Here is a 25,319-nt window from a genome sequence, read left to right on the forward strand (position 1 = left end):
AACTATGTCTATATAAAGCCTGGAGAAATATTCTTCTTAAAAATTACAAGAAAGCCTGACTCCTTGGAAGTGAAATATAGAAAAATGAATGGTGGCTCAAAACCTTTGTGCAATACCGTACGTGACACTATGATCATTGACATTTTTTATTACACAGCCTTCGCCTGTTTAATCTCAGATCTGTTTGGTCCACACTACCAACTTATTTTATTGCTTTTATATTAATCTTTAATCCGAAGCCCAGATACACCTAACGGTATCATAACTTTGTTACAGCTTGAGGAGTGCTCCTGCTGTGGTATGTTGGCCAAACTGAACTTAATGTGTGACATATTATAACAGCAAAAAGTCAGAGATCCCATTCTACTGGAAAGGTTGTAAGGAAATGCCTTTTTCATTGGGGCCTATCTAAAGAAAAATAATAGTATTGTTGACATGCTCTACATGTTCTGCAACGAGTACTGTTAAAGGTTTCCATTTTATCCGCCCGAAGGTTTAGGTGAGCTCTCTGACTTTTAGGGTGAGCTTCCCACGCCTTTCCCTCCACTCCTCCTCGTGTCTGTGGAGAAATAGAGTGGAGGGTGGAGCGAGGAAAGCGGTGGGTTACAGTCCTGGAATGTGCGCGCGCTCCCGATCACTCCGTCTGTCCCAGCGGCGCGCCCGTGCAGACAGACAGAAGACTCGTGTGCGCGCGCAGCTCCGCGGCAGGTCTGGAAGTGCAAAGAGGAGGCAGGGGGAAAAAGCCGCTGGAGCGGGGGAATGATGGCGGTGAGCAAGGAGAAGGGACAACTTTGGTAGTGTAAAACTGAAACGCTTGACGAGTTTTAGAGGGCTAGCACGATGGAACAACAAAGAGGTGAGAGGCTGAGAAAGTTGTTCACCTTGGTGTGGTGTTTTATGTTGAAATATTGTCAACAACTCGTGCTGGAATTGCCACAATGAGTTGTCGAGAGCGAGATACCAACGTTCGCTCCTATTGAACTGTTGGCCGACTAAGCTGAAGTTGGTCGCGCTTTTTTTTAAAATCAATGTTTGGCGGTGCCGACGTTTTGAGTAATGTTTAACCGGTTTAATTTGTTCAAAAAGAAGTTCGTAGTTCATTAAAGTGGCTTTAGAGCCTCATAATGTTGCTGTACCTTAGCGCTAATACACACAATCGGCTGTTCACGCTAACCTTTCCAAGTTGCTAGCCAAATGAAGTGCAACACAAGTTGCAGGCTTACCTGAAGCTACATTTCAGGCTATTTTGATTTGAAAGTTGAACGACCTGTTTGCGTGCAGTTTCTAAAATAGCTAACGTTGTCGTTGGCTGTGGTGAGACCGCATTGTTTCGTCCATGCACTGATAGACTTTGCTCTGCTTTTCTCTCTGTAGGAGACTTTACTGCTTGTGCTTAGTTGATACAACCGTGCTCCAGAAATTCTCCGCCGGACCCATGACATCAGTTGTGTAAAGTTGTCGAGGGACAATTGCTCACCGTCAAACACTGTAACTCTCTCCAGAGCTGGATTTTAAGAGTTGTGTGCAGCGTAAACAAACAGAATGATCAAAGCGGAGAGCAAAGCAGGCGAGAGGAGCCTGAGGAGCGCGTCCCCTCACAGAAATGCATACAAGTCTGACTTCCACGCCATTAAGTGCTCCTTTGATGGGACAAAGTCCGAAAATGCGTCTAATACCTTTGCAAATGGATCCAGTGACAACCGGGAGGACTCAAGGGGGAGGCCTTTTGGGACCAGAGTGAACAAGATAAAGAATATATTCCTACAGATGGATGGTCAGCAACAGGAGAGCCAAGATGGGAAAGTGAATTTAAAGTCTGATGTAACCCAGGTGTCTCCACCAAAGGTGCAGTTTCCGGTCAGCACTCACAGACTTAACTTGAACAGTGCAGCAAGCCCAGAATCGCACATTTTGGATAAAACGCCCAAGGGAGAAGATGCTGAGATTGACAAAGTGGCCTTGGCAGAGAAGTTTTCTGTGACCAGAAAACTCTTTGAAAGGGGCATTAAAGAGCAGCCTGCCGTGGAAAAACAATCTCCAAACAGAGTAGTAAATCGTTTGTCACTTGGAAGTGCCTCTGATGAAGGGAAAAGCACAAGGAGAGTATCAGGATCAGAGACCACTAACAAATCAGAGCAAACTCCTTCACCTGCAGTTAAAAATCGGCCAGATGAGAAGGCTGATATTGAGAAACTGCCTCGGGTGTCACTAAATGCGGGGCCCTTGTCAAAGAGGTTGGAGAATTATATAGTTGAGAATGACTCAGAAGACAGTAGCACAACATCTGCTAAACAACACAGTACCACTGCACACATAGTGCCTACCTCTCCAACAGGGGACACCTTACATAAACCTACATCTCCTGTTAAAGACGCCGTAGACTCTTTCTCTGATGCCACTAACAAAAAGAGAGACAACAAACCAGCACCTTTAGGGACAAATATTGGGCCAAAACCAACATTTCCAGCTACCAGTTCAGCATCCAAATCAGTTTCTTTTACAACCGATGCCACCCACAAACCTCTCTCACCAGAGCAAACAAGCCCAGTTAGCCATGGTCACAAGTGCTTGACATCATCTGGTGATGGATTTAGTAGGACATCTGTTGACTCAGAGAGGGGCAAACCACAAAGTCCACCCCCAAGGGATGTGAAACAGCCTCTTCCATCAGCTGGTGGCTTACAGAATGACAACGGGGGCAAATACCCTGAAAAAGCCAAGAGTAATGACCGTGTAGCACGCAGTCCTGTTGGGGACAAGATTCCCAGTCAAAACTCCTCTCCAGAATCCAAAGGGGTGGGCATGGTACGTGCTGAACTGGTAGTGGTTCAGCATGAGTCCTCGGAAAGTGAGGAGAATGAAGATGAGAATAATGACGATGTGTTTCAGGCTCAGAAGGTTCAGCAACCCAAAGATCAGCAGTTAGACCTGAAAAGAACCCATGCTCCAGAAAAACTGAACTGTACCCCTGCCCACCAGGTCTTATTAAGAGATGACACAAAAGAGGCACAATGGACTGCAGAGGATGTAGGCGAAGGTACACTCTTAGAGGATAATGGGGAATTTGGGCTGAAAGAGAGAATGGAAGACAATGTAGTTGTGAGTCGGGATAGTGAAGACACACGTGACGTAGATGATGAAGCAGCAGCAGAAGAAGAGGGTGAGCTGGAGGAGCAGGTGGGCCAGGGCATACAGGATAGAGCTTCTCCAGTAGTGTATGGTATAGAAAATGCAGCGTTTGTGGATGACAGGGAAGTGGACCAGGTCCTCAGGGAAGAGGAGGAGGAAGATGAGGAGGATCAGATGTATGGGGAATACGATGACTGTTATGAGGTCCTTGGTTTGTCAGATGAGGAAGAGCCTCCCTTAAAAAGGAAAATCAAGTTCTCTACGGATCCCATTCTGGTAAGTATTTTGTGTTGTTTGCATCTGAAGCATTCTTGCTCATCTGAGACAAAAACAAAAAAACCTAAAACAAATTGCACAGCACCTTCATTATAAACCACCGTCGCACTGACTCAGCAGTGGTGTCTGACTGGGGGTGTTTCCCAGAAGACACAAGACAAATGAGTGTATGCTCAGAATGAATGCTTTTGTTGGACTTGTTGACGTCACAGCTGCTGCACTGTATCATCAGATGAGTTTTGCCACAGCTGAGAAAATCTAAACGATGCTTCATTTAATCATAGGGTCAAGGAAAACAGGTAGTTTGACAACCTTGTCTCCCTAATCCCCATGACTAATAGGGGAGCTGTTTGGGGATAAGGGGGGTAGTGGTTTTGTTTGGTCATATTTTTTATAATAATGTTGACTTTGCTTAAAAGCGTCCAAGAGTAGGTGTTGCTGAACAAGACTGCAAGGAGGTAGACTCATAGAAACTGCACTGTACAAATTTTTTTTTTTTTTTTAACTCATTTAGACAGGTTATCCTTTTGATCATGAATTATTTGTTTCTGTCATAAGGAATTTTTCATGTCTGTCCAACATGGATGTGCGTATTTATCCAGTTTGTCCAACAGTTCTTTTTGGTTGACCCTGGCTAACAGTAACACTTGTTATTTTTTATTTACATTATAGTCCACCTGAGTCTCTAGTTTTGTTGGTGTTGGTGAACATTGAGAGGACAATTGTAATTAACATATTTTTGACTTCTTTCTTATGACTCATCTCATTTTACCCAGAGATGGGGGTTTTCCAGGCTTAGTCACCACCTAAAGCATAGGTGTCAAACTCTGGCCCGCGGGCCAAATTTGGCCCGCAGCCTAATGTCATTTGGCCCGCGAAGCCATACCAAATTACTATTGGAGCAGGCCTACTGGTATTATACAGCTAATATATATATTGTTTAGTATTAAGCTTTGCTTGTTCCATATTCAGTTTTTCAGCAAAACTTGTTTGAGTCCATAAGAAAAGATTCATTCTTATATCTAGAGGAAGATTTTTTTTTTTTTCTCAATAAATATTAATGTTAGCCCGCGACTTTGTTCCAGTTTTGAATTTTGGCCCACTGTGTATTTGAGTTTGACACCCCTGACCTAAAGGAACCTTCTAAACATTAATTCATGGACATTAAAGAGTCTGTGTCACCTTATTAAACTATTCAATTTTCCTGTTATTACCCACCACTGCATAAACACAAATATCAGTTATACTTGAGCAAAGGCATTGTCAATTAACAAGGCCAATTAAAAAATTTAAATGCTAGTTTGTTTCTTTTTTTTGTTTTGTTTTGTATTTGTTTGTTTTGGGTTTTGTTGGGGGGGTAGCAAATTCCTCTGCACAAATTCCTCTGGGATGTTTCTCTTTCAGTCCCTGTTTTAAAAACATAATTCCCCAAATAAGCAGTGGTGAATTTCATCTTCCTAGAGTAGGCACATAAGTGGGAATATACAGACTTCTAGACTAAGGGGATAATGCATCACATTGAATTTAGATGTAGCAAAGACAACCCTGTACTATCATTTGTTTTATATATTGTAGACGTTTGCACTCTTGTTTTTCAGCTGATGTAATCTCTTTTGGTATTGACACAGATCACGAGCGCAAACATCACCACCTAGTTATTAGGGGGTGTGAAGCAGAAGTGATTTATTTATTTTTTTCCTGCTACTGATACTTAACTGTCATCATATCTCATCAACTTTTTGCTAAAACAGGGGAAACGAATCACACCAGCAGATTTCACACAGCATTTGAACAGCCCAGTGTTTATCCAGGCCTTGAAATGTGCTGTTATCTGAGGGTGTGGGGTCCTCCTCCCTATCCCAGTCATCCTGGTAGGGGGTCCTGAGAGAGGGGACCAGAAGCTGACCTGGCCTGAAGGGGACACAAACTGTGTGCCTTAGCCCCCCCAAAATCTAGCTATGACAGGAATAAACACAGCTTTATAGACACATGTCACAGCAAAACACTAAGCTGTCTTCTCTGTAGCAATTCACTGTCTGTAAAAGAGAACTCCTTGATATCAGGTTAAATTAGTTCATATGTAAGTTTGTATCAGTGGGCATCTGCAGGGCTTGTTCCAAATTTTCACATACTAAACTGCTGGCATGACACTTAAGTATGTGAACAATATGAAAATTATAGTCCTTTTAATATACTGTTTTCTTCTTCTTTCGGCTGCTCCCTTTAGGGGTCACCACAGTGGCTCATTTGTGTCAATCCCACCCTAGCATCTTCCTCTATTACACCAATGCTCTGCATGTCCTTTTTCACTGCATCCATGAATCTTTGTGGTCTTCCTTTTTTCTTCCTGCCTGGCAGCTTCATATTCAACATCCGTTGGCCAGTATATCCACTATCCCTCTTAGCCTTGGACATCTCGTTTTCAGAAAACTGATTTATATATAATGAATTATATATAAATCAGTTTTCTCAACTAACGAATGAGTTACTTTGTTCATAACAAAAAAACAAGTGTGTCATAGTTTGCTAGGTCAAAATGTTTGCTTCACTGATGGTGCATCAGGTGGTGCATACATAGTCAATTCTGAAAAAGAACCACAATTTTGATCAATATGTGGCACATCTAACCAGAGCACTGATTGCTGTGTGGACAGTATGTGGATGCACATTATGGATATTGTCATCCATGATGTGGGCAAGTCGGCAGTGTAGTAAGTACACCTAGTTATTAATCTTACTTGGTTGACTCGCAACTTCTCACCCTTTGTCAGTGGCATAGGCTCCAGCCCCTCCTCAGGTAAATAAGTGGTTAGGTTGGATGGATTTTGATCAATGATGTTAAAATGAATTTCCCTGTTGATTTACATGTATGGACTAATGTTAGTTAGTATGAGTGCTGTCCACAATACGAGCTTGTTTTTGCTTCAGATATTTGAGACGTTACTTGACAAGTAACTAAAGATATAAGTTGAAGATGATGCCTGTGATTTTTAGCTACATTTACAAGTATCACTCTGAGAAAAAGACAGAAGAAACCAAGTTTCTTACGTTTTTCCTCAGGCTATGTAAAGACTTTTTTTGGGTGACACCTTTGTGTGTACAGTTTAGCTAGCTCAGACTGAGCAGCATTCTCGTGGTGGAGAAGACTTGAGATTGGCAGCATTACTGTCCATAGATTTTTAGGTTGGTGATTTATTTATTTAGTTTGGGAAAGAGTTGCTAAAAGACTGAGAAAAGTGGTGGAATCTTTCACTGATGTCGCCAAGATGTCGATAATGACGTGACATGACATGATGATCATTGTCTGGAGTGAAAAGTATGTTGAGGCTTCAGGGCTGTGTGGTTAAATAGTTTCCCATTTGAAAACAAAAGATAATGAACGCCCAAATATAGAAACTGAAAACCAGATACCTTATGCAACAGACAAATATGTGATCAGGTGGATATTCTATGTGGCTCTACTTAGACTGTGATTCTTTTTGAAAAGTAGGGCTGATTGATGCACACACTGCATCATAGGGCAGGAGTTTGTTAAAACGATGATATCTGCCCGGATTTGGACCACAACAGCGTGGGCTGGTTGTACTCTCATGATTGTCCCACAGCGAACATTCCTACCTGGAAAACTAAAGCCTTTTGCTAGCACAGCATCATTCTCCACTGTCTATTAGTCAGAGTTGGCACTGGGACTGAGTGCACTTGAGTTGTAGCTGACTAGGAGAGAGGAAGTTCTTTGTACTCTGCCTCAGAACAGTATTAACTCTCTAAGTAACCTGAGTATTATTGACGGAGGAGGTGTGCTGTGTGAAACAAAGGTCCTCTTTATGAAGGAAAGACACTGGACATGTCTTTCCTCTTTATGGAGGAAAGACAGACATGTCCAGTGTCAAAACGAATCACGCTGGATGAAGAGCTCTTCTAAGGCAGTCCAGCAACATGTAAAATACCAAATGATTGACTACCAAATGCATTTCACGAATATGATACTCATGATGTTCTATATAAGATGAATAAAGGTGTTGAAAATAAAGCAGGTAGGATAGTTACACTTTAGTAGGACAAGGAAATGTTGCTGTGCTGTTAGCCTGTGAGGCCTTCTAGCTGAATCAGCAGGATAAAATGTTGCACTACTGCATTACAGGTCCCATATCATTAAAATACATTTCTGCTGAGAATTTTCTAAATGAAAGTACGAGTTGTGAATATGTAAAGTCTCTTATTCCCAGCAGTCTTTCAGCCCCTTTGTAACAAGAACGTTTGCATGCCAGTTTCCCCCTCTTTCTACTTAGAAAATGGGTAACTAATAGGCTGGAATTGAGCTAGAATTTACTGATAACGGAGTATCAAAGCATGCTGCTAACCTGCACTACTGTGCATGGACAGGAGCAAAATGTATTTTAGCAGACTTAAAGATCATTAGGAGTTTAACTGTAGGCTGTATTTAAAGTTGTTTTTTTAGGTAGAAGCTGTTGTCAGACCACTCTTTATAAAAAGGAACTGAAGCTGTTGTCTTGGTTAAAACCATCAGTCTCTGCTGATAACAAAAACAGTAATTTTACCTTGCAGAATGCATAACTAGTTAATGTGTTGGTATGACTAATGTACAAACATCTTAATTCTGACTCGAACAACAGTAACCTGGTGTTCTGAGGTAATAGGAGTTTTTTGCTTTTCCCCCTTGAGTCTGATAGTTTCAGTAAAAGAAACCAAACATTGCCTGGTGCATCTAATGTGGTCAACATAATGATTAGCTTTAATCACTGTACACAGATCAGATCTCCAGGAAAATAAAATGCTGGCCATGAACTGTGGAAACTTGACCAATTTATAACCAATAGAGAAGAGTCGTGTGTTACTTGGACTTAATTTTGCTTTGTCTTTTTCATTGCAGCTAAACACAGCTGGCTTTCTGTTCAGTTTACATCTGTTTTGTTTTCTTCTCTCTTCTCTGCACTCATTTATATCATATTTCGATACAGCTGAATTCACAATCAGTCTCTTCTTACGGGCATATTTTTCTGCTCCTGTTGTTAGACAACAGAATAACAATGAATTGTTGACATTAACGTGGCCCATTTACACAAGGAAAAACTGCCAAAACACTGGAGTCATTTACCAAGGCACTGCACTGTTGAAGTCTAGTTTTTGTTACTGTGACACTGTCTGATGAAGTCTACATGCTCTTATATATCATATCGTACATACTCGGATTTAAAAGCAAAATGGTCACTCAGAGAGCCGACTGTCTGTTTTTAATCGTCACCAAACAAATTCTGAACAAGGACATGCCTATAAACTAGAGCTGGGCGATAGAACGATAACGATATGTATCGCGATATAACTTTTACTCGATAGAGAAATTAAGCTATCGCGATAGACCTCGCCGCTCTTGTCCTCTTAAAAAAAAAAAAAGATCAGCCAATCCAAATTAAGTAGCGCAGAGCCGAACCAATCACAGCCGCAGCGTCACGTCGCATGACTTGTAACGTACAGCACAAGTGCCAAGCCACATGTGTGTTTGTTTGGGAAGCAGCCAGCGGGTAATGGAGGAAATGAGTGTGCCGACTAGAAAAATCAACCGAGCGTGACCGAAGAGAAAACAGATAATGGTTCCAACGCCGGAGAGATTGTCGAACGGAAGAGCCATAGAAGTTCCGTAGTGTGAAGGTATTTCGGCTATTTCAAGTCTGACAAAAAACAGAGTAGCGTGCACTGTAAATTGTGCCGAAAGCAAGTCTGGAAATACAATGAACTGGTGCATGCGTCACACTGTGCGCCACGTTATTGTTTCGGTGAAATGAATTTCTACAATACTGTTAATTCTACTCTCTGCAGTGTTTAAATGCTTACATATACACACAGTTACTGTCCCTCCACACATACGACTCGGTTCTGCTTCTATGCCCCAGCTTTGTTTACTTTTTCCCACCGAGGCTTCTAGACTTCTGATTGGCCAACATTTCTGCACGGTTAGGAATCTAGCGCCACCTGCTGCTTTGGCATGTTCATAGCAGCGTTTTCCTTCATTTCTGCCTTTATGTGTGGACGGGATTATTTTTTAAAACGGAAACGGAAAATCTCCGTTTTCAAAAATACCCGTGTACGTGTGGACGTAGCCTCAGTCTCTGACTGGAAGCGCTAATTCGTCATTCGGCTCTTGTCAGACTAAAGTAACCGTTAAAACTGTTTGAAAAGCTAAGCTTTACAACAAGGAGAGATTGAGAATTTCCTTTTAGTTCTCAGTTTATTTGATATTGACAAAAGTTAGTCAGTTTTGTCTGTTCTTCTGTAACACAAACTAAGATTTATTTTTAGAATTAATATTTTGTTTCTAAGTGGAATTGACAATTTAGTAGTCTGTTTCGTTTGTTCTATTTTGAAACTTAAACGCTTTAGCGGCTGCCTTTTGTGTAGTTTGCAATATTTGCCTTTATTTATCTGAAAAAGTCTCATGTTCCTTAAGTACATCTACCCTGTTGAACTTATTATGGGAAATAAATAATATAATAAATAAATAAAAACAAGCTGCTGATTATTTCACATTTTACTTGTGAGCAACGGCACATTTAAATCTTACAAATATAGTTATTTGGCTTATATCGTGATAGATATCGTTATCGCCTGAAATGAAAAAAACATATCGTGATATGAAAAAATCTCATATCGCCCAGCTCTACTATAAACCATTAAACAAATCTTCGTGTAGCACAGTATGTTTGTATAACCTGGATTTCTCATTCTTCCTGAACACTGTAATAGAGCAAAACATCAAGCATGATCAAATGAACTCTTTAAAATAAACAATCTCTCCTGTAGGTGTGTTAGCTGTTTGGGGTCAAAGTCTGCAAAATCACTGTCGGGCCACATATTTTCTACATCTGTCCAAATTGTCACGGTTTTGTGTGTTGTGTTGCACACAAAGAAATTTGAACATTATACATAAGTGGTTCATAACACACAAAAAAAGGATCTGCACCTGCTGCTTTGCTGCACTTACAGAGTCACAGGAAGTGTTACTAGCAGTTGCTGGTCAAGTGACTGTATTGTCCTTTCTCAAACACACAGGGTGTGGTTTAGGATTGTACAGTTCATAGCACATCTTTCTTTGTTTGCACTGTTGGTGATTACACTGTACACATGGGTTGCCGCCCAAGCACGCACCTTCTTTTATTGGTTGGTGTCCCATATGCCCGCAGTAAAGCTTTTGTTTGGGATCTTTAGACATTTCAACTGTCATGAAGATCACAGTTTAATGACTTTAAAATGAGGTGAAAAACCGGGAGAGCCAGGAGTGTGTCTCCCCCCCCCCCCCCCCCATTTTTGCCAAGCTAAACTTAATTGAAGCAAGGCAGAAGGCTTGTCCTTCTAGTTGTATTTTACATAGAAAGTTTAAAAAAAAAAAAAGGGGGGGGGGGGTTGACATTTGGATGCTACCCTCTGCAGCCAATCCACCCCTTAGCGTTATGCTTTCCATTTCCTAACTAAAATGGGTCTTGTGTTGGGGAATTTGTCTGACTTGGTCCCACCCTGATCCAACAAATGGAGGGGATTCGATTTTGCTTCAGCCACCTGGACTGGTGAGTGACTCTGACGAAACAGGGCAGAATACTAATGCCGTCAGCTCAATGCTGTTCATTAAACAGCTTGGCATGGGATGAGTCTTGATTGTGATGGCCTTAAACGGTTTCATTATCCCTTTACCAGCGAGCACATTTAACAGATGCTGTGTATATTTCACTCAAAGATAACTGTAGTTTTCAGAAGCTCTTGCTGTACAAAAGTGGCTTTTGTGCTATTTATAAACAAACCTGTTCAACCTGTTTATGTTTGCGCTCCTTTTGGAAATTTGACTCTGTTATGGCACTGTGTGCTTCTCAGACTCCACCTCTTCCTGCTGCAGTTCTTTACACTTTGAAGTCTAAAAAAGGCAAACTCAAACTTGACTTACAGTCAGTCATGGTGAACTCTACAAACTCATTTTAGGAGAATGCATGCAGGAAGTAGTAGATGCATATTTTTCTGTTTGCTGGTGCATTTACCCAGGATCACAGCACTGGGTCCCTTTGCTTTTTTTTTTTCCCATTTACTCTCTGATCTGTGCCAGACCACCACCCCTGCCCCATCTAGCTCCCACAGCATGTTTTGATTTGTTGTCTTTTTGTAGGTCTGCTTACATTATGAGCTTTCCAAATCAGTGGTCAGCCCTTGTTTTTTTTGTTTTTTTTGCATTGGCAAAATATTTCTCTGGGTTGACTTTTCCTCACAGCTGCTGACTCATTTCCCACACTGGTATTCTGTTGTGGGGAGGGAAAGATGGAAAGGATTTCAGTTTGGGTGTGGGCATGTATCCATCTGTGCATGTGAGCCCACATGGAGAGAACAGACAACCATTACAGTTGTGGGAGTTGTTAAGATATCATATGTTGCAGACAGCTAGTGTATTGAAAGACATGGAAACGTATAGATGGCATACTTAAAGTACGTCTTATTTTATTAATTTACTAAAGAACCAAAGAACCAGAAATCAAAGAAAGGGGTCAATTAAGGGTAGAAGTAACAAAACACATGATCAGCATTACAGTTTTGTATTTTCTAAAGGTAGTAAATAAGTATTCTTTCAGTTTATGGTCATTTTTATTTCAAGTCCAGTTTTCTATTAAAATAAGAAAGCGTGATAGTTGAGCCTTTAGTTGTGTATAATAACCTTGCATGTGATGCACTACTAAATGATGGCAAAATGTAAGAAAACTACAGTGTGAGGAGAGGCTGATCATTATCTTAAACCCACCCATATTACACAAACAGCTGTGATTGGCCCAGCACGAGCAAGTCTGTGTGGAAATTTGTTTGATCGGGAGGGGAACCAGAGCAAATGAAACACGAGCTCTTGGATTTGTCTGGTTCCCATGCGCACTAAATACCTTGTTCTGTATAAACTTAAAGGAATTTTTTTAGTTCTTCCATTCTTTGGTTTCTCATACTTGTTGGAGTCAGTTGTCTGATCGACATTTGCGTGTTTACATTTCAAGTGGTTACTGTGCTGGGCACGTTCTGCACATAAAATGAAAATGAATTTATCTGTCTGATCTGGAAACAGCAAGCTGTGTTTAAGGGTGTTTTTGTAAAGGGAGACGCTAATAAAGACAGATTTTTCTCTTTCTTGCAAAGAAGACAGCGGTTGAGTGATTAGGTTTCTGGACAGAACAGGACATTGTTTGAAAAAGGCCCAGGAGTCCATGGCAACAGGGAAGTCAGACGTGAGAGATCAGGGAAAGGTATGGGGTAGAAGCCAAGCTGCTCCTCAGCTAATGCCACAGACCAGGATTCAGTGGTGCTTGTTGCATTCCATTAACCTACATTTTCATCCCTCAACTACTAACTATTTAAAGTATAAACCAAACAGTAGATTTTATCCTTAGTGAAGACTTTTGCTGAGTTCTGATAAATCCATGTAAACTGCATAAATTAATAGCTGCCACTTCTATTTATAAAGACAGTCACAGACTTGCAGTATTAGTAACCCTCATGTGTTTGAGTGGCTTGTTGTTAAATAGAAATATGTAAGCTTCACACTATGTATAGACACCTTGCTTTAGTTTGATGTAGATTTAAAAAAAAAAAAAAGACATGTGGGAAGGGAGCACAGGAATATTAATTCTACACCTGGAATAACATTATTTCAGTACCGTAAATGTCGGGCTATAAGCCGCTACTTTTTGCACAAGCTTTGAACCCTGCGGCTTTTAGTCAGGTGCGGCTTTTCTATGGATTGTCCGTGATTTTTGTCATATCGTAAGACGATTTGTTTTGTGTGTTCCGCTGTTGTACGGCACTACGTTGCCTGGCGGAAGGATCGGGGTTCAAGAGTGGTATGTTAGTCACATGTCCGTCCGCCAGGCAACGTAGTGCCGTACGAAGTAGCGCGAAAAACAAACTTCAAAGTAGCGGTACGCGTTCAGCGGAAGTCGTGGATGATGAGCGGCGATAAACTTGCAAGTTATGCCCAACTCCACCGGTGGATTCTGACAGCGTGGAAAAGTGTGAAAACATCCACGATCACCAACGGATTTTGAAGGGCTGGACTGCTGCATGATGGAGAGGAGGACACCGCCACGGCCCTTCTGAGGGTGTTCGACTCTGACACTGACAATGAGGATTTCTTTGGTTTTGAAAGTGACAACGAAGGAGAGAAGAAGAGTGGATGACGAAGCCATCCTGAGCCTGTTTGTATCCGACACTGGAGAAGAGGACTTTGGTGGTTTTAGTGCGCAGGAAGAAGAGAAAGATGGTGGTGAATGACTGACTTTTCTTCTTGTTAAAGCTGTGTCACTGCACCTGAGCCTAAGAGGTAGTCAAAATCTATTTTTCTGGTGTGCTGTAGGCTACTGTTATGTACTACATGTGCAAATATGTACCCATAACTTGTTTTTCAAAATATTAATAAAAGTGATGTCTCCAAACAGCCATCTCTTTCCTGACAATTCCCTTTGTGCATATTCTCTTACATATGATAAGTCAACATTGAAACACCTGCGGCTTTTGGTCAGGTGCGGCTAATGTATGTACAAAACAGGATTTTCTCCTGATTTTAGCTTGTGCGGCTAATATTTAGGTGCGCTTTGTAGTCCGGGAAATACGGTATTTATTTATTTTTTTTTTTAAAGGGGTTTGAAATGCTATACTAGTGTAACTAGTAATAGCGTTTCTTCCTAGACTATAAATCCATCTAGACTCCTCACAGTGGTCTCACACTGCAAAAGCTATTCAGATGTGGGTCTTTTGCATAGCACTGCTTAAATAAATAAATTGCTGGAGATATGTAATATAGCATATAAAAGAACAGGTTCTAGGATCTTGGATATACCCCATGCTTTCCAAAGCAAGATAATTGCATGTGCTATTGCACAGCAGTAGTAACTTCTTGAAATACTAAAAATAAATTATCCCCGTCACTGAGACAGGATTTAACAGGAAATGACTCTGCAGCACTGTCATGGTTATGTCTGAATGAAGCCGTGAGGAACATTAAGGTATAACTGACCTGTGTCTGAATTCCCCTCTGTAAAAGACTGCTAAAGGAAGCAGTGTTATGTATTCCATGTGTCCACTTTGATGATAATCAGTGGGATGTTGTAAAACAGAAATGGTTGCAGTAATTCACTCTGACAGATTTAACATAAAGCTTAGTGAGTTATTCGGGAAACTTGCTATCAGCAGTGTATTTGGGCTTCATCCAAAGGCTACATTGTGAGGAGAAAGAAAGACTGAGGAAGGATGAGATTGTTTGTGGTTGATTCCTCAAGTCTTGACATGCTGCAGGATCTAGACCTCAGTGGAAATGTTTATTTAATTACATCATTTAATCTGAAGGTAAATGTCTCAATCAGTCTAATCCTATAGACTTTGTAGTTTCTGTTTTTTGTTTGTGTCATCTTTTGTTCTAGGATTCTTGTTTTAGTGTTTCCCAGGAATGTACACTAGAGCACAATACATCTGCTTAATAGTTACAAGATTCATGTGAAATTTTCTGTTTAAAAAAAAAAAAAAAAAAATTGTTTCATGAGAATGCTCTGTTAATGAAACAAAAAAACCTACATTTTTTAGAACCCTACATTTATATTTTGAGAAATTAATAATATTGCTTTTAATCTACAACACCAATTCTTTCTTTTCTTTTTGCAACAGTCTATAAATATCTGGGAACAGCAGTGCAGGCAGTACAGCTCAGCATACGTACTTGTCTACTGTAAAGCTGTTGTAATAGCTGCAGTATGTAGTTTAGTATTGTCTTGCTGAAATATCCGAGGCCTTTCCTGAAAAAGATGCCTTCTGGCTTAGAGCGGTTTTCTCTAAAACCTTTACATACCTGCGTGGATGTACTATTAAACACTGACACTGGCATCATTATAACTCCACCCAGATTAAGATTAACAATGAATGCCAAGCAGGGGGGTTATCTTACCAATGCATAATCAGGCATTAGCTTCTGATGGAGTCTGCTAAACTGTAATCTACTTCTTTTTCTTTTCTTCTTTTAAAAACAGTAATGTTATATCTGTAATACCAAATGTAATTTGCTGTCTTCACTTTATGGCATTTTGCTGGAAAAAAATTCTCTTGTTTTAATCAAAGTATTTTTGGTTACATATTTTAATAACTGAGTGACCACAGATGGCGATCAATGTCCATTTTTCCCAGTATTATGCTGCTCACTTTGGCTTGACCCTTGTTGTTTTTCAAAGTGGATTATGAATATAATTTCTGCTAAATGGATAAATGGAACTTGTTGTCTTGCTGTGTGTTTTAAACCATGGGGCTGTTTCCGAGCCCTGGATAATGCCTGCTAACCAAGGCTAATGTTTTTGGGGGTTTTTCTCCTGTGTCTCTTTTTCCTGTGCTGATGGCCGCACTTGTCGTCTTTGAATATTGATCATTGCTACATCCACTGCTTGGTTCCCCCAGCTGCGCCCCGCTTTCCATGCTGCTCTTGTTCTGACATACGGCTTGTGTGTGCTTTATAATTGCACACACATGCTGCCTTTGGGACACATCCAGTACTTTGTGAAGCCTGCTTGCAAAGTTCACAACTTCTTACATAGAGCATGTTTTAAAATGTCTCTTGAGCTTTAGTGTCACTGACATTTTACTTTGATTCAAGACATGAAGATCAATACTATAAATGTAAGCTACTATATATCCTAAGTTAAACCCAATGGTGACAAAAATGGTGAAAGTGTAACAGAACTTGAAAGAGCAAATGTTAGTGAAACTGGTCCAAGTCAATGGGTTCAGCTGTCGCCCAGCACGTTGTTACAGTTAAGTAGTGAGTGAACTGATGACTTATTTTCTCTAGCAAAGATCAGTGCATGAGTGAAATTCCTTCTTCCCCAAACCATATCAAGAATGTGTCCTTGTTAAGCTTGCCGAGATTTATTAAAAAGAAACAAAAAAAAGCCTGTGCCTGTGAGGATCCTGTGGATTTAACTCATAAATTTGTGTGATGCTTATCTGCCAGGTCAGGACGTAGAACGACTCTGTTGATGCTATGGACTATTTTTCTTGCCACAGGTTTTCAGTACCTTCTCTAATGAGGAATACGATCGGCGTAACGATGATGTTGACCCAGTTGCAGCATCTGCAGAGTATGAGCTGGAGAAGAGGGTGGAGAAGATGGACGTGTTTCCCGTGGAGATTGAGAAAGGTGGGTTTTCCATAACTAAATGAATAAATAACACATATTAAAGAATAAGATAAGTTTGTTCTCCAAAGCCAACCGTATGTTCACAGATCTTAACAGTTGACCATTGTAACTTTGGAATAGATTTGCATTAATAGTATTTATGACAGTCAGCAGTTTCTTTAATCAAATGATGGCGTATGGTGTGCATAGACCTAAAAACAATTTTGCAAGGATGTGCTGACATTGAAAATATAAAGAGAGGTGATAGCTTGCCAATCATTAATGTATTAAAATATTATTAAATTTAACTCTACGTGCCAAAGCTTTACATCTTCATCTTCCAAGTATACACATGGCATGAAGCTGCCAAACCCCCCCAAAAGTCAACGACACTCCTAGAGATTGTATTCAACACCAGCAGTTTCACAGGTTGACGATAGCACAGGCTACAGATGAGCTCACCCAGTCGTTTATGTTTTCACATGTGGAGGCTATCTAGAGTTAAAAGGTGGGAATTCAAGTTTGCTGTTATGCAGTTCTTTCTACCCATTCTTTAAAATGTGCTTATTTTCTCTTTATCCAGGAGACAATGGGCTTGGTATCAGCATAATAGGAATGGGAGTGGGAGCTGACCAGGGTCTGGAAAAGCTTGGGATTTTTGTGAAAACCATAACTGAGAGTGGAGCAGCTGAGAAAGATGGACGGTGAGTCACACTGCTCCAACCTTCTTCTGATTAGACTTCGAAGAAAAAAAAAATGCATAAAATGCACCGTGTACTACACCACAGTGTAATGTCACACAGCTACTGACACACCTGAAAAAACATGTTTATTTATAACTTTGCAACGAAGCTAATGGATATACTCAAGAAATTCTCCACTTTAGTAATCGTTCGGTTTCTGTTTGTTGTGATATTTAGATGTTTTATTGTCATCTAAAGAAGGGGTGTGTAATATAACTCCCCATTTGAAGTACTTTGAAATACTCCATTTTGTGATCACCTCATTTTCTGTCTTTAGCATTCAGGTCAATGACCAGATAGTGGAGGTGGATGGTATCAGTCTGGTGGGAGTCACTCAACTGTTTGCTGCCACAGTGCTAAAGAACACCAAAGGCACAGTCAGGTCAGTTCAAACTCCAAAACTTTAATTAAAAACAACTTTAGTTAAAATACCTTACTGGTAACAAGAATGTATCGCTGTTATCTTAAAATATTAAAATAAAGCTAGTAGTTGAGTCTGTGTTTTTTCCCATAAGAGGTCAGAGGTGAGGTGTGTTTGTTTTCTCTTTTGAGGAAAGGTTGCACAAAGTATGCATTATATTACTGATTTATCATAGGAAAATCAAACACCCCTGTGTGACACGGGGAGGCCTGAAATGCAACCCAAAATTTGCATTTCCCCCTAGTAGGCATAACAGATGCTCTGCAGTGTGGTATTTCAAAGCAGCATGTAAAGTATTATGATAAATAGTTTACTAACAAGGTTAACATTAACAGGTTTCTGATTGGTCGGGAGAAGCCAGGAACACAAAGCGAGGTAGCCCGCCTCATAAGTGAGACACTAGAACAGGAGAAGAACCAGCAGCAGCAGCAGGAAGACCTGGATGACCCGTATGAACATTCAACAGAAGAGGTGAGTCAGCTGCTCCTTCACCCCTCTCATATCTTTAAGGGATTAATCATTGGTCATCCTTATGCTATATTGTTGTCACGTGGGATGAAAGATAGAGATGTGAAAATTCCCATAGTGATGACATGACATCATTAAAGTACTGTGAACAGAAATTGTAAAACCATGTTGTACATCAGACCGTCCAAAGAAAAATTAAGCGTCTGCTGCTTGAAAACTGGTAATTATTATAAAGCTCACATGCCACGATAATAGCACTATCTCCTTTTGCCACGCCCTGACCTATCCCACTCAGCTCAACCAGCAAATGAGCAGCTGGCTGTGAGTAAACCATGTGTCACCATTCGGCTGTGTTGGAAAGTGTTCATTTAACTACCGTCTGTCTGCTGGAGTTGTGAAATGTTTGCTTTCTGAAGTTCAAGCTGCCACAGGCCTGAGCTTTTGCAGCAGAGAGAGCGAGAGGATATGCAGTGCAAACAGGAGGTTTTCAGGCACTTTTTTTAAAGTGATCCACATTGTTCTTAATTTTTTTTTTTTGACTCATTCTAAGATGGATTAAATTCATTCACTTAATTTTAAACACTGTACTCTTATCAAGCATAGCAACCCCACCCCCTTTTTTCCCCCCTTTTTTTTTTTTAAAGCTCCATGTTTTAAGGGTTGATTCTGAGAAAAAGGAGCACAAAATTCCAGTATTCATTTAATTATTCATTTAATTCATAGCAGTTGCTCACGCTGTAACAGTTCTAAAACTGAGCAGTACAGCTGTCCAGAATGTCACATCCGCTTCCAGTGATTTCCCATTTGGAGCTGTTAATGGCAGTTTAAGCATGCTTGAATGGTGAATTCACCTCTTTGTTTGTGATCAGTTAATGATCACGTCATTAGGCTTGGCTCAAAAATAAATAAATGCAAGTGACATTTTCTTTCCTTGAGATATTCTTTTTCTTTTGTTTAAATTAATTTCTTTGAAAGAAAAGCCAAGGTATGAACTAAAATTGTCATCATAGTATTTACATTTGTTACTGCAGATAGGTGTAGTCAACCTACAGGTGTTTGAATATGATAAAATAATTACAGTGTTTCTTCCAGACATTGGGATCAATGTTGACACATGCTAACCTTTGTCCTGTGCACAGAGGGTGTGTTGCTATTGGCAATATCAAATGTCATGTGTGATATCACATTTTAGGAGGACCGGTATGAAGACGACGATGGAATGGATGAAAGGATTCTGGGATCCAATTTCTCTCCTGGGCGAAATGTAGAGGTGTTTGAACTCCCTGATTCGGAGTCCCTGTTTATGCCGACCAACATGAACAGCTCTCAGATGGCCTTCAAGTTTAAAGAGGCATTACTATCGACATTTGATTATTTAAAGTTAATACTCAAGTGTTTAATGAACATAATGTAGGTAACAAAATATTCAATTTTCTTTTTCCCCCAGCTCCAGCTCAAACACAACATTGCCACAGCTGAAATAAACCAGTTAAAAGAAAAGGTATGGTGAAGCTCTTGATGTAACATATAACATAATACAGTAGTAATAAAAACTTAAGTTTAAATAATATGTACCATGCTATTTTTATTTTAAAAAAAAAAAGAAACCAAAATAGAAAAAGTTGAGTTTCTTTTATTGCTCACCCATGTCTGCAATAATATGTATTTATTTATTTATGTATTTATTTTTGGCCAGATTTTTAAGTTATCACCTCAGAAGTCTGAGTTAGTAAACCTTACATACCCCAAAGTTTGACTTGTGGAGGAAAAAAAACCACATTCAGAATTTGTGACGTGTGTCTTTTTAGTCAGTATTTAACAAATAAAATAACACTGCTCATCTATTAAGTTATTTTACCAACCCCAACTAAGGCTACGTTCACACTGCAGGCGAAAGCGCATCAAATCCGATTTTTATTTTTTTTTTATTTTTTTGACCCTATGCGACCCATATCCGATAATGCTATGACAGTGTGAACGGCACAAATCCGATATTTTCAAATCCGATCTGGGTCACTTTTGTATGTGGTCCTGAATCCGATACATATCCGATGTTTTAGAAAGCGACTGCTGTTTGAATGGTCAAGTCGCATTAAATCCGTCTTTTACATCACTGACACAAGACAGACGCCAATTATCAGCGCCGGAGAAGACATCGTGAACGCTTCCTGGCCATCCCGTGTAGATGTCAGTGAAACTGTTGGGAAGACAACGTTGGAGAAACGTGAACATTTTATTTGTACTGTATAATCTGCAGATTCTGACAGAAATCTGCAACTATCCTTTGAAGCACCGCTCCTCTAAAACAGCAATAAGGATCATTATTAGGTTATCTACATTATTATGTAAATAACTTAAAGCAAAAATTGGGAAACGTAAAGTCCGAAGTCTTTATATTAACGGCCATCAGTCAAACAATATTGTTTGCTCTGGGTCTAAACAGAGTGCGTTGTGTGTGACGTCTTCTTTTGCGCATGTGGGCCGCGTTTGCTGTCGCATTTTATTTGTAGTGTGAACGAGCAGACAAAAAAAATCGGATTTGATCAAAAAATCGGAATTGAGCATCAAGACCTGCAGTGTGAACGTAGCCTAACATTCACCATCTCTCTGCACAGCTAATGGCAGCAGAGGAGGATAAATTGGTGTGGGAAGCCAGGGAGTCTGAACTGGAGCTTAAGATTGAGGAGAATAATGACAAGATCCTTAAGCTGGAGAATTACTGGCTGGAAGCCCAGGCTCTGTGTAAGACTGTGAATGAACAATTAGCTGAGACTCAGACCCAGTATGAGACCCTGGACAAGAAGTACAACAAAGCCAAGAAACTGCTTAAGGATTACCAGCAAAAGTAAGTTTGTCATAAATTACAAAACACTGTTTAAAAAAAACCATCGCTGTTGAATTCAGATGTTTATAAAAGTTGGTTTAAGTTGGTCAAATCTGATTGAAGCAGTTCATGAGCAAATGTGAGAAGGATGCCTTTCTGTTGTTTCAAACTATAGAATTGTTATTACAGGATATACAGATAATACCAGTTGTGAACTGAACATTTGAAATTGCATACATTGAGCTCCCCAATTGTGATTTGATCACCCACAATGCCTGTTAGCACCAAATATGAACAGAGCTTAACACTGTAACTGGAAGCAAGTACTAGAGGGAGCCAGGGGGATTTCCAGTAACAACACAGTACTTTACAACCAAATGGACATTTATTAACAGCCATACTGTTACGTTATAACGGAGGTATTTCACTATCTTCGTTTTATACAGAGTGCACTATCAAAACACCCAGAAGGCAGTCGTTTGCGGTGCATCTTAAAATATTTTTTGGAAAACTGTTTTGGTCTAAGAGAGTCGTCTGAGAGTGTGTGACAGCAAATAATGTCTCTGTGTTGTGTGGGAGAGTGCTTATTTATTATTTGCATGGATTTACATCACTGACGTCGCTTGAGATCAACCATGTAACTCAGGGATGGTGGGAAGATCTTGGAAAAGAGTATATGTGTAAATTAAGAGTATATGTATTTGTGTCTATGCATTAAAAAACAACAGAAAAAAACAGTTGGGTCTAAACTTAGCCTCTTATTTTGTGATCCTCCGCAGAAAATATCTCTGTGGAATTGCATGGTTTAGTGATAATCACATAAAACTGAACATGTTTATAAGCTTAAATCCTGATGGGAGCCACATTTCCTTGTTTCCTCCCCAGAGAGATTGACTTTGTGAAGAGAGAGGAGGAACTGAAAAAAAGTCTAGATGAAAAAGACAAGTGGTACAAGGAGCAGCTGGAGAGCTTGCAGAACAGAGTAAGACTGCAGCTCAAAAAATAAATGCTTATATATAACCAGACTTGTAAGATACTGAAATGAACCAGAGTGTGATGCTTTGTCCACAGATAGCTGTCCTGGAGTCCAGAGGAGCTCAGTCAGCTTTGGAGAGTCAGATTGTTCAGGAATCTGCTGCAGAGGATAGACTGAGCAGCCAGCACTCGGTCACACACACACACAGTCTGTTGACTCAAATCTAGGTACCAAAACTGAAGTGTACATGTCACACTTTTATTTTGAGATCTGTAAATCATTCATAAGTACAAATAAACTCTGAACTCTTGTAAATTGCTGAAAAGGTGTGCATTCGTTTTTTTCTCTGCTATAGAAAAAGACTGGAGTGAGCTGCTTCCTGAAACGGAGCGCCTGAACACCAGTGCACACAGAGAAAAGGCCCTGTTGGCTCAGAAGTCCAGGCGTCAGCCTCCGTCTCGGAGCAAACTGAAGGAGAGTCTTGCTGTGGCTTCGTCATACTCACAGGTCTGAAAGAAAAAGCTTGTGATCCTGTCAAAGAGCATAATATCGGCATGTGATTGAACTGTAAGCCATGTGAGACCACTTCTGTCCAGAAGATGTTTAAACATACTGACAGGCTAGGGAATGTTGTTCTTTTTCTCTTTTTTTAATAAACAATATAATAGTGCGCCATTATACTGAGACAGACAACAGCCAAACATTACTTGGAGGCAGAGCTTATATAAAGCTATTATATAAATAGCTTTTATCCCCTCTTCCTTGCATTGTCCTTGTAAATTATGGTTTTGGTCCCAACAGGAAAGTGACGGCGAGGACGAGCAGGAGGAGCTACAATCTCCCTGCAGGAGGAGGTCCATCCAGGAGAGTCTGTCCCTCCCAGTGCCGGTCTTCTATCCTGGGAATGGACAGAAAGATGATCCAGGCGAGACTAGAGATGGTTCCAGGAGTAAAGGAGAGCATTCCAATAGCCCATCTCTGTCCCCATCACAGGGAGAGAGTGTTGAAAGCATTGAAAGTTCCTCTTTGTCGCCCCAAAAACACAGCTCATCACCACAGTCTCCTTCTGGTATCACACGAAATGCGAAGAAGAGGGAGTCCAAAGGCAAGATCAAAGATTCCAAAGGTATGCAAGGTCTGTTTTGAGATGTGTGGAATAGCAAGGCTTTTTCTTGCATTGCTCCCAAGACTGAAATTTATTGCTTCATTACAGAGGAGTTTAATGAGCCTTCAAGTGGAGGAAAGCCTAAAAGAAGATTTCCAGACTTTGGGTAAATATCCAAATCAAGCACTATTGTATGTGTAAGCTTTTGGCTTTTTAAACTAACTAAATGAATGTTTCCAATGATCGAAACAGGGGTCTCAGGAAGTCGGGTGGAAAAGGAAGAAAACATGAGAAAGATGCAATGAGGGCATCTTTGGACAGCAGGTATTTTATGGCTACTCACAGTTGAATCTAGTTTATAAAAAAAATGAATATATTTGAAAAAGTCTGATTTGTTTATGGGGACGTTGCTTTTGCCACATTGGAAGGTGAACAAGATTTTAATTTTGCAGTATTTATAGAAATCCTGTTTGGTTTTCTTCATTGTTGATTCCAAATCTTCCAAAGGTTTGCTTGCTCATTACTCAAATAGCTGGTGTTTATTAACAATTATTAATTTTATAGAATGTGGCGCATTTTCAGCATAAACACGTGTAAGTTTGTGTCTCTCTAATTACATTTAAACTTTTCTTTTATGACCAGGGGCTCAGCAGAGTTACTAGAGGAATCTGGAGGGAACCTGTCCCCTGCAGAATCAATGACCTCCATCCCCACCTGTATGCCTTTCTCCTGGTTTGGAGACAAAGACAGGGACCGAGACAGAGAGCCCTCTTCCTCCAGCAACAGCCTGGCATATGCTGCCAATGAAACTGGCAGCGAGCAAAGTCAAGATCGCAAGAATAAGGTATGAAGTTCCTGAAAATGTATGTAAAGAAGTAAATGTGGAATATAGAGAAAATATTTGTATCAAGCACAGCCTTAATAGATTAACACTGTTTTATGGAATTTCACTTGAACTTTAAAGAGAGTGACCAGCTCTCAGTACTGATGGCTTGACTGTAGTCTTATCATTATTATATAAAACAGTGTTAGGCTGACTTCCTGTTGTGGGCTTGTTCTTCAGATACACTGTGCTTTCCAAAGGCTCTAATAAGTAGATCCACGAGTTTGCCATTAGAGAGACACATCAGTGAGGGATTTGGTTCCCTTTTCAGTAACTTTGGAAGTAGTGACACATCAGCTGCCCCCAGTGAAAAGTCTGATTTTCATTTAAGGCTGTGTGGTTGGATTATTCCCAGAATGCTCTTTAATGAGATCATGATCGCACCAAAAGGAGATTACTGGGAAAAAAATTGCTTTTGGTTCTATTGCTGTGTGCTTTATGGCATTTTTTCCCTTTAAACAGACAAATCTCTCCTGGTCCTCTTTATTCAGTCGCTCGTTAGATTTGGTACAGTATGCACATTTTTGTTTCACCTTTGGTTTTAGATGACACAGTAGAGAAATACTAACAATCATAGCTCTGGATGCCTAAGTTCTCACCTCAGCTGCATCCCATGTATAGTGCACAGTTTTATTTTGTTTTTTGTAGTGGGTATGTGGTACTGTTTCAGGAAACTTTTGTCTAATTTTCCTTCGTTATAGCTGAGAGAGCCTTCTGGCTTTTATTAAATGAAACAGAGACGCCAAAACTAGTTTCCAGGGACTGTTGCGCTGGCTAATCAGAAATCTACTCAGAGATTTGTGTGAAAATCCAGCACTCACTGCTACCTTGTAACTAACAGTCTTAAAATTTAACTGCATATGAACTTGCTCTTAGTTGGTGCAACAACCTGGAGGCCTGGATAAAAATTCCCTCTCTCTAAATTTAACCCAGAGTTGAGTCTGCATTATATCTAAGAATGATCCAAGCATCAAATTAATTAAAACATTACCCCATACCTGAATAATTGTGTGTTTGTGTTCTAGTGTCAGCTGTGGTAGTTCAGAAGTTGTCGATGTAGTTTTGGTGGTGGATTGGTGTTAGTCTAGCAGCTTCAGTACTTCTTACATAGTTAATCCTTCCACATGTTGAAGATCACAGTCAATCAATGCCTATAATCAATGACATGGACTGCTGCCATAGTAATAAGATTAAATCTTAATTTCAGTCTTAAGCGAGACAACCTAGCTTTTAACCCTCATACTTAATGCTGTTTGTTTGCCTCTCGTAAAGAACTGCTGAGTGGTGCTGTGTTACTCTAGTAAACAAGTTCCT

The 25,319-nt window shown here is 40.1% G+C and overlaps 1 protein-coding gene across 1 annotated transcript in view; it reads left to right on the forward strand.

Annotated features, from left to right (window-relative positions):
- Positions 1–615: 615 nt before the first annotated feature.
- LOC113007353 (neurabin-1) overlaps positions 616–25,319 on the forward strand; it is a 28,043-nt gene continuing 3,339 nt past the window's right edge. Inside the window, 18 exon segments of the mRNA XM_075410352.1 lie at positions 616–856; positions 1,375–3,405; positions 16,474–16,606; positions 17,169–17,289; positions 17,606–17,710; positions 18,085–18,220; positions 19,410–19,568; positions 19,665–19,718; positions 20,833–21,062; positions 21,927–22,023; positions 22,113–22,211; positions 22,214–22,244; positions 22,373–22,524; positions 22,819–23,143; positions 23,231–23,288; positions 23,375–23,446; positions 23,765–23,966; positions 24,468–24,512. Of these exon segments, the coding sequence (XP_075266467.1) occupies positions 1,543–3,405; positions 16,474–16,606; positions 17,169–17,289; positions 17,606–17,710; positions 18,085–18,220; positions 19,410–19,568; positions 19,665–19,718; positions 20,833–21,062; positions 21,927–22,023; positions 22,113–22,211; positions 22,214–22,244; positions 22,373–22,524; positions 22,819–23,143; positions 23,231–23,288; positions 23,375–23,446; positions 23,765–23,966; positions 24,468–24,512 (3,882 nt within the window). The 5' untranslated portion in view covers positions 616–856; positions 1,375–1,542.

The sequence above is a fragment of the Astatotilapia calliptera genome, chromosome 16, assembly GCF_900246225.1.
Source record: "Astatotilapia calliptera chromosome 16, fAstCal1.2, whole genome shotgun sequence".
Classification (NCBI taxonomy): domain Eukaryota; kingdom Metazoa; phylum Chordata; class Actinopteri; order Cichliformes; family Cichlidae; genus Astatotilapia; species Astatotilapia calliptera.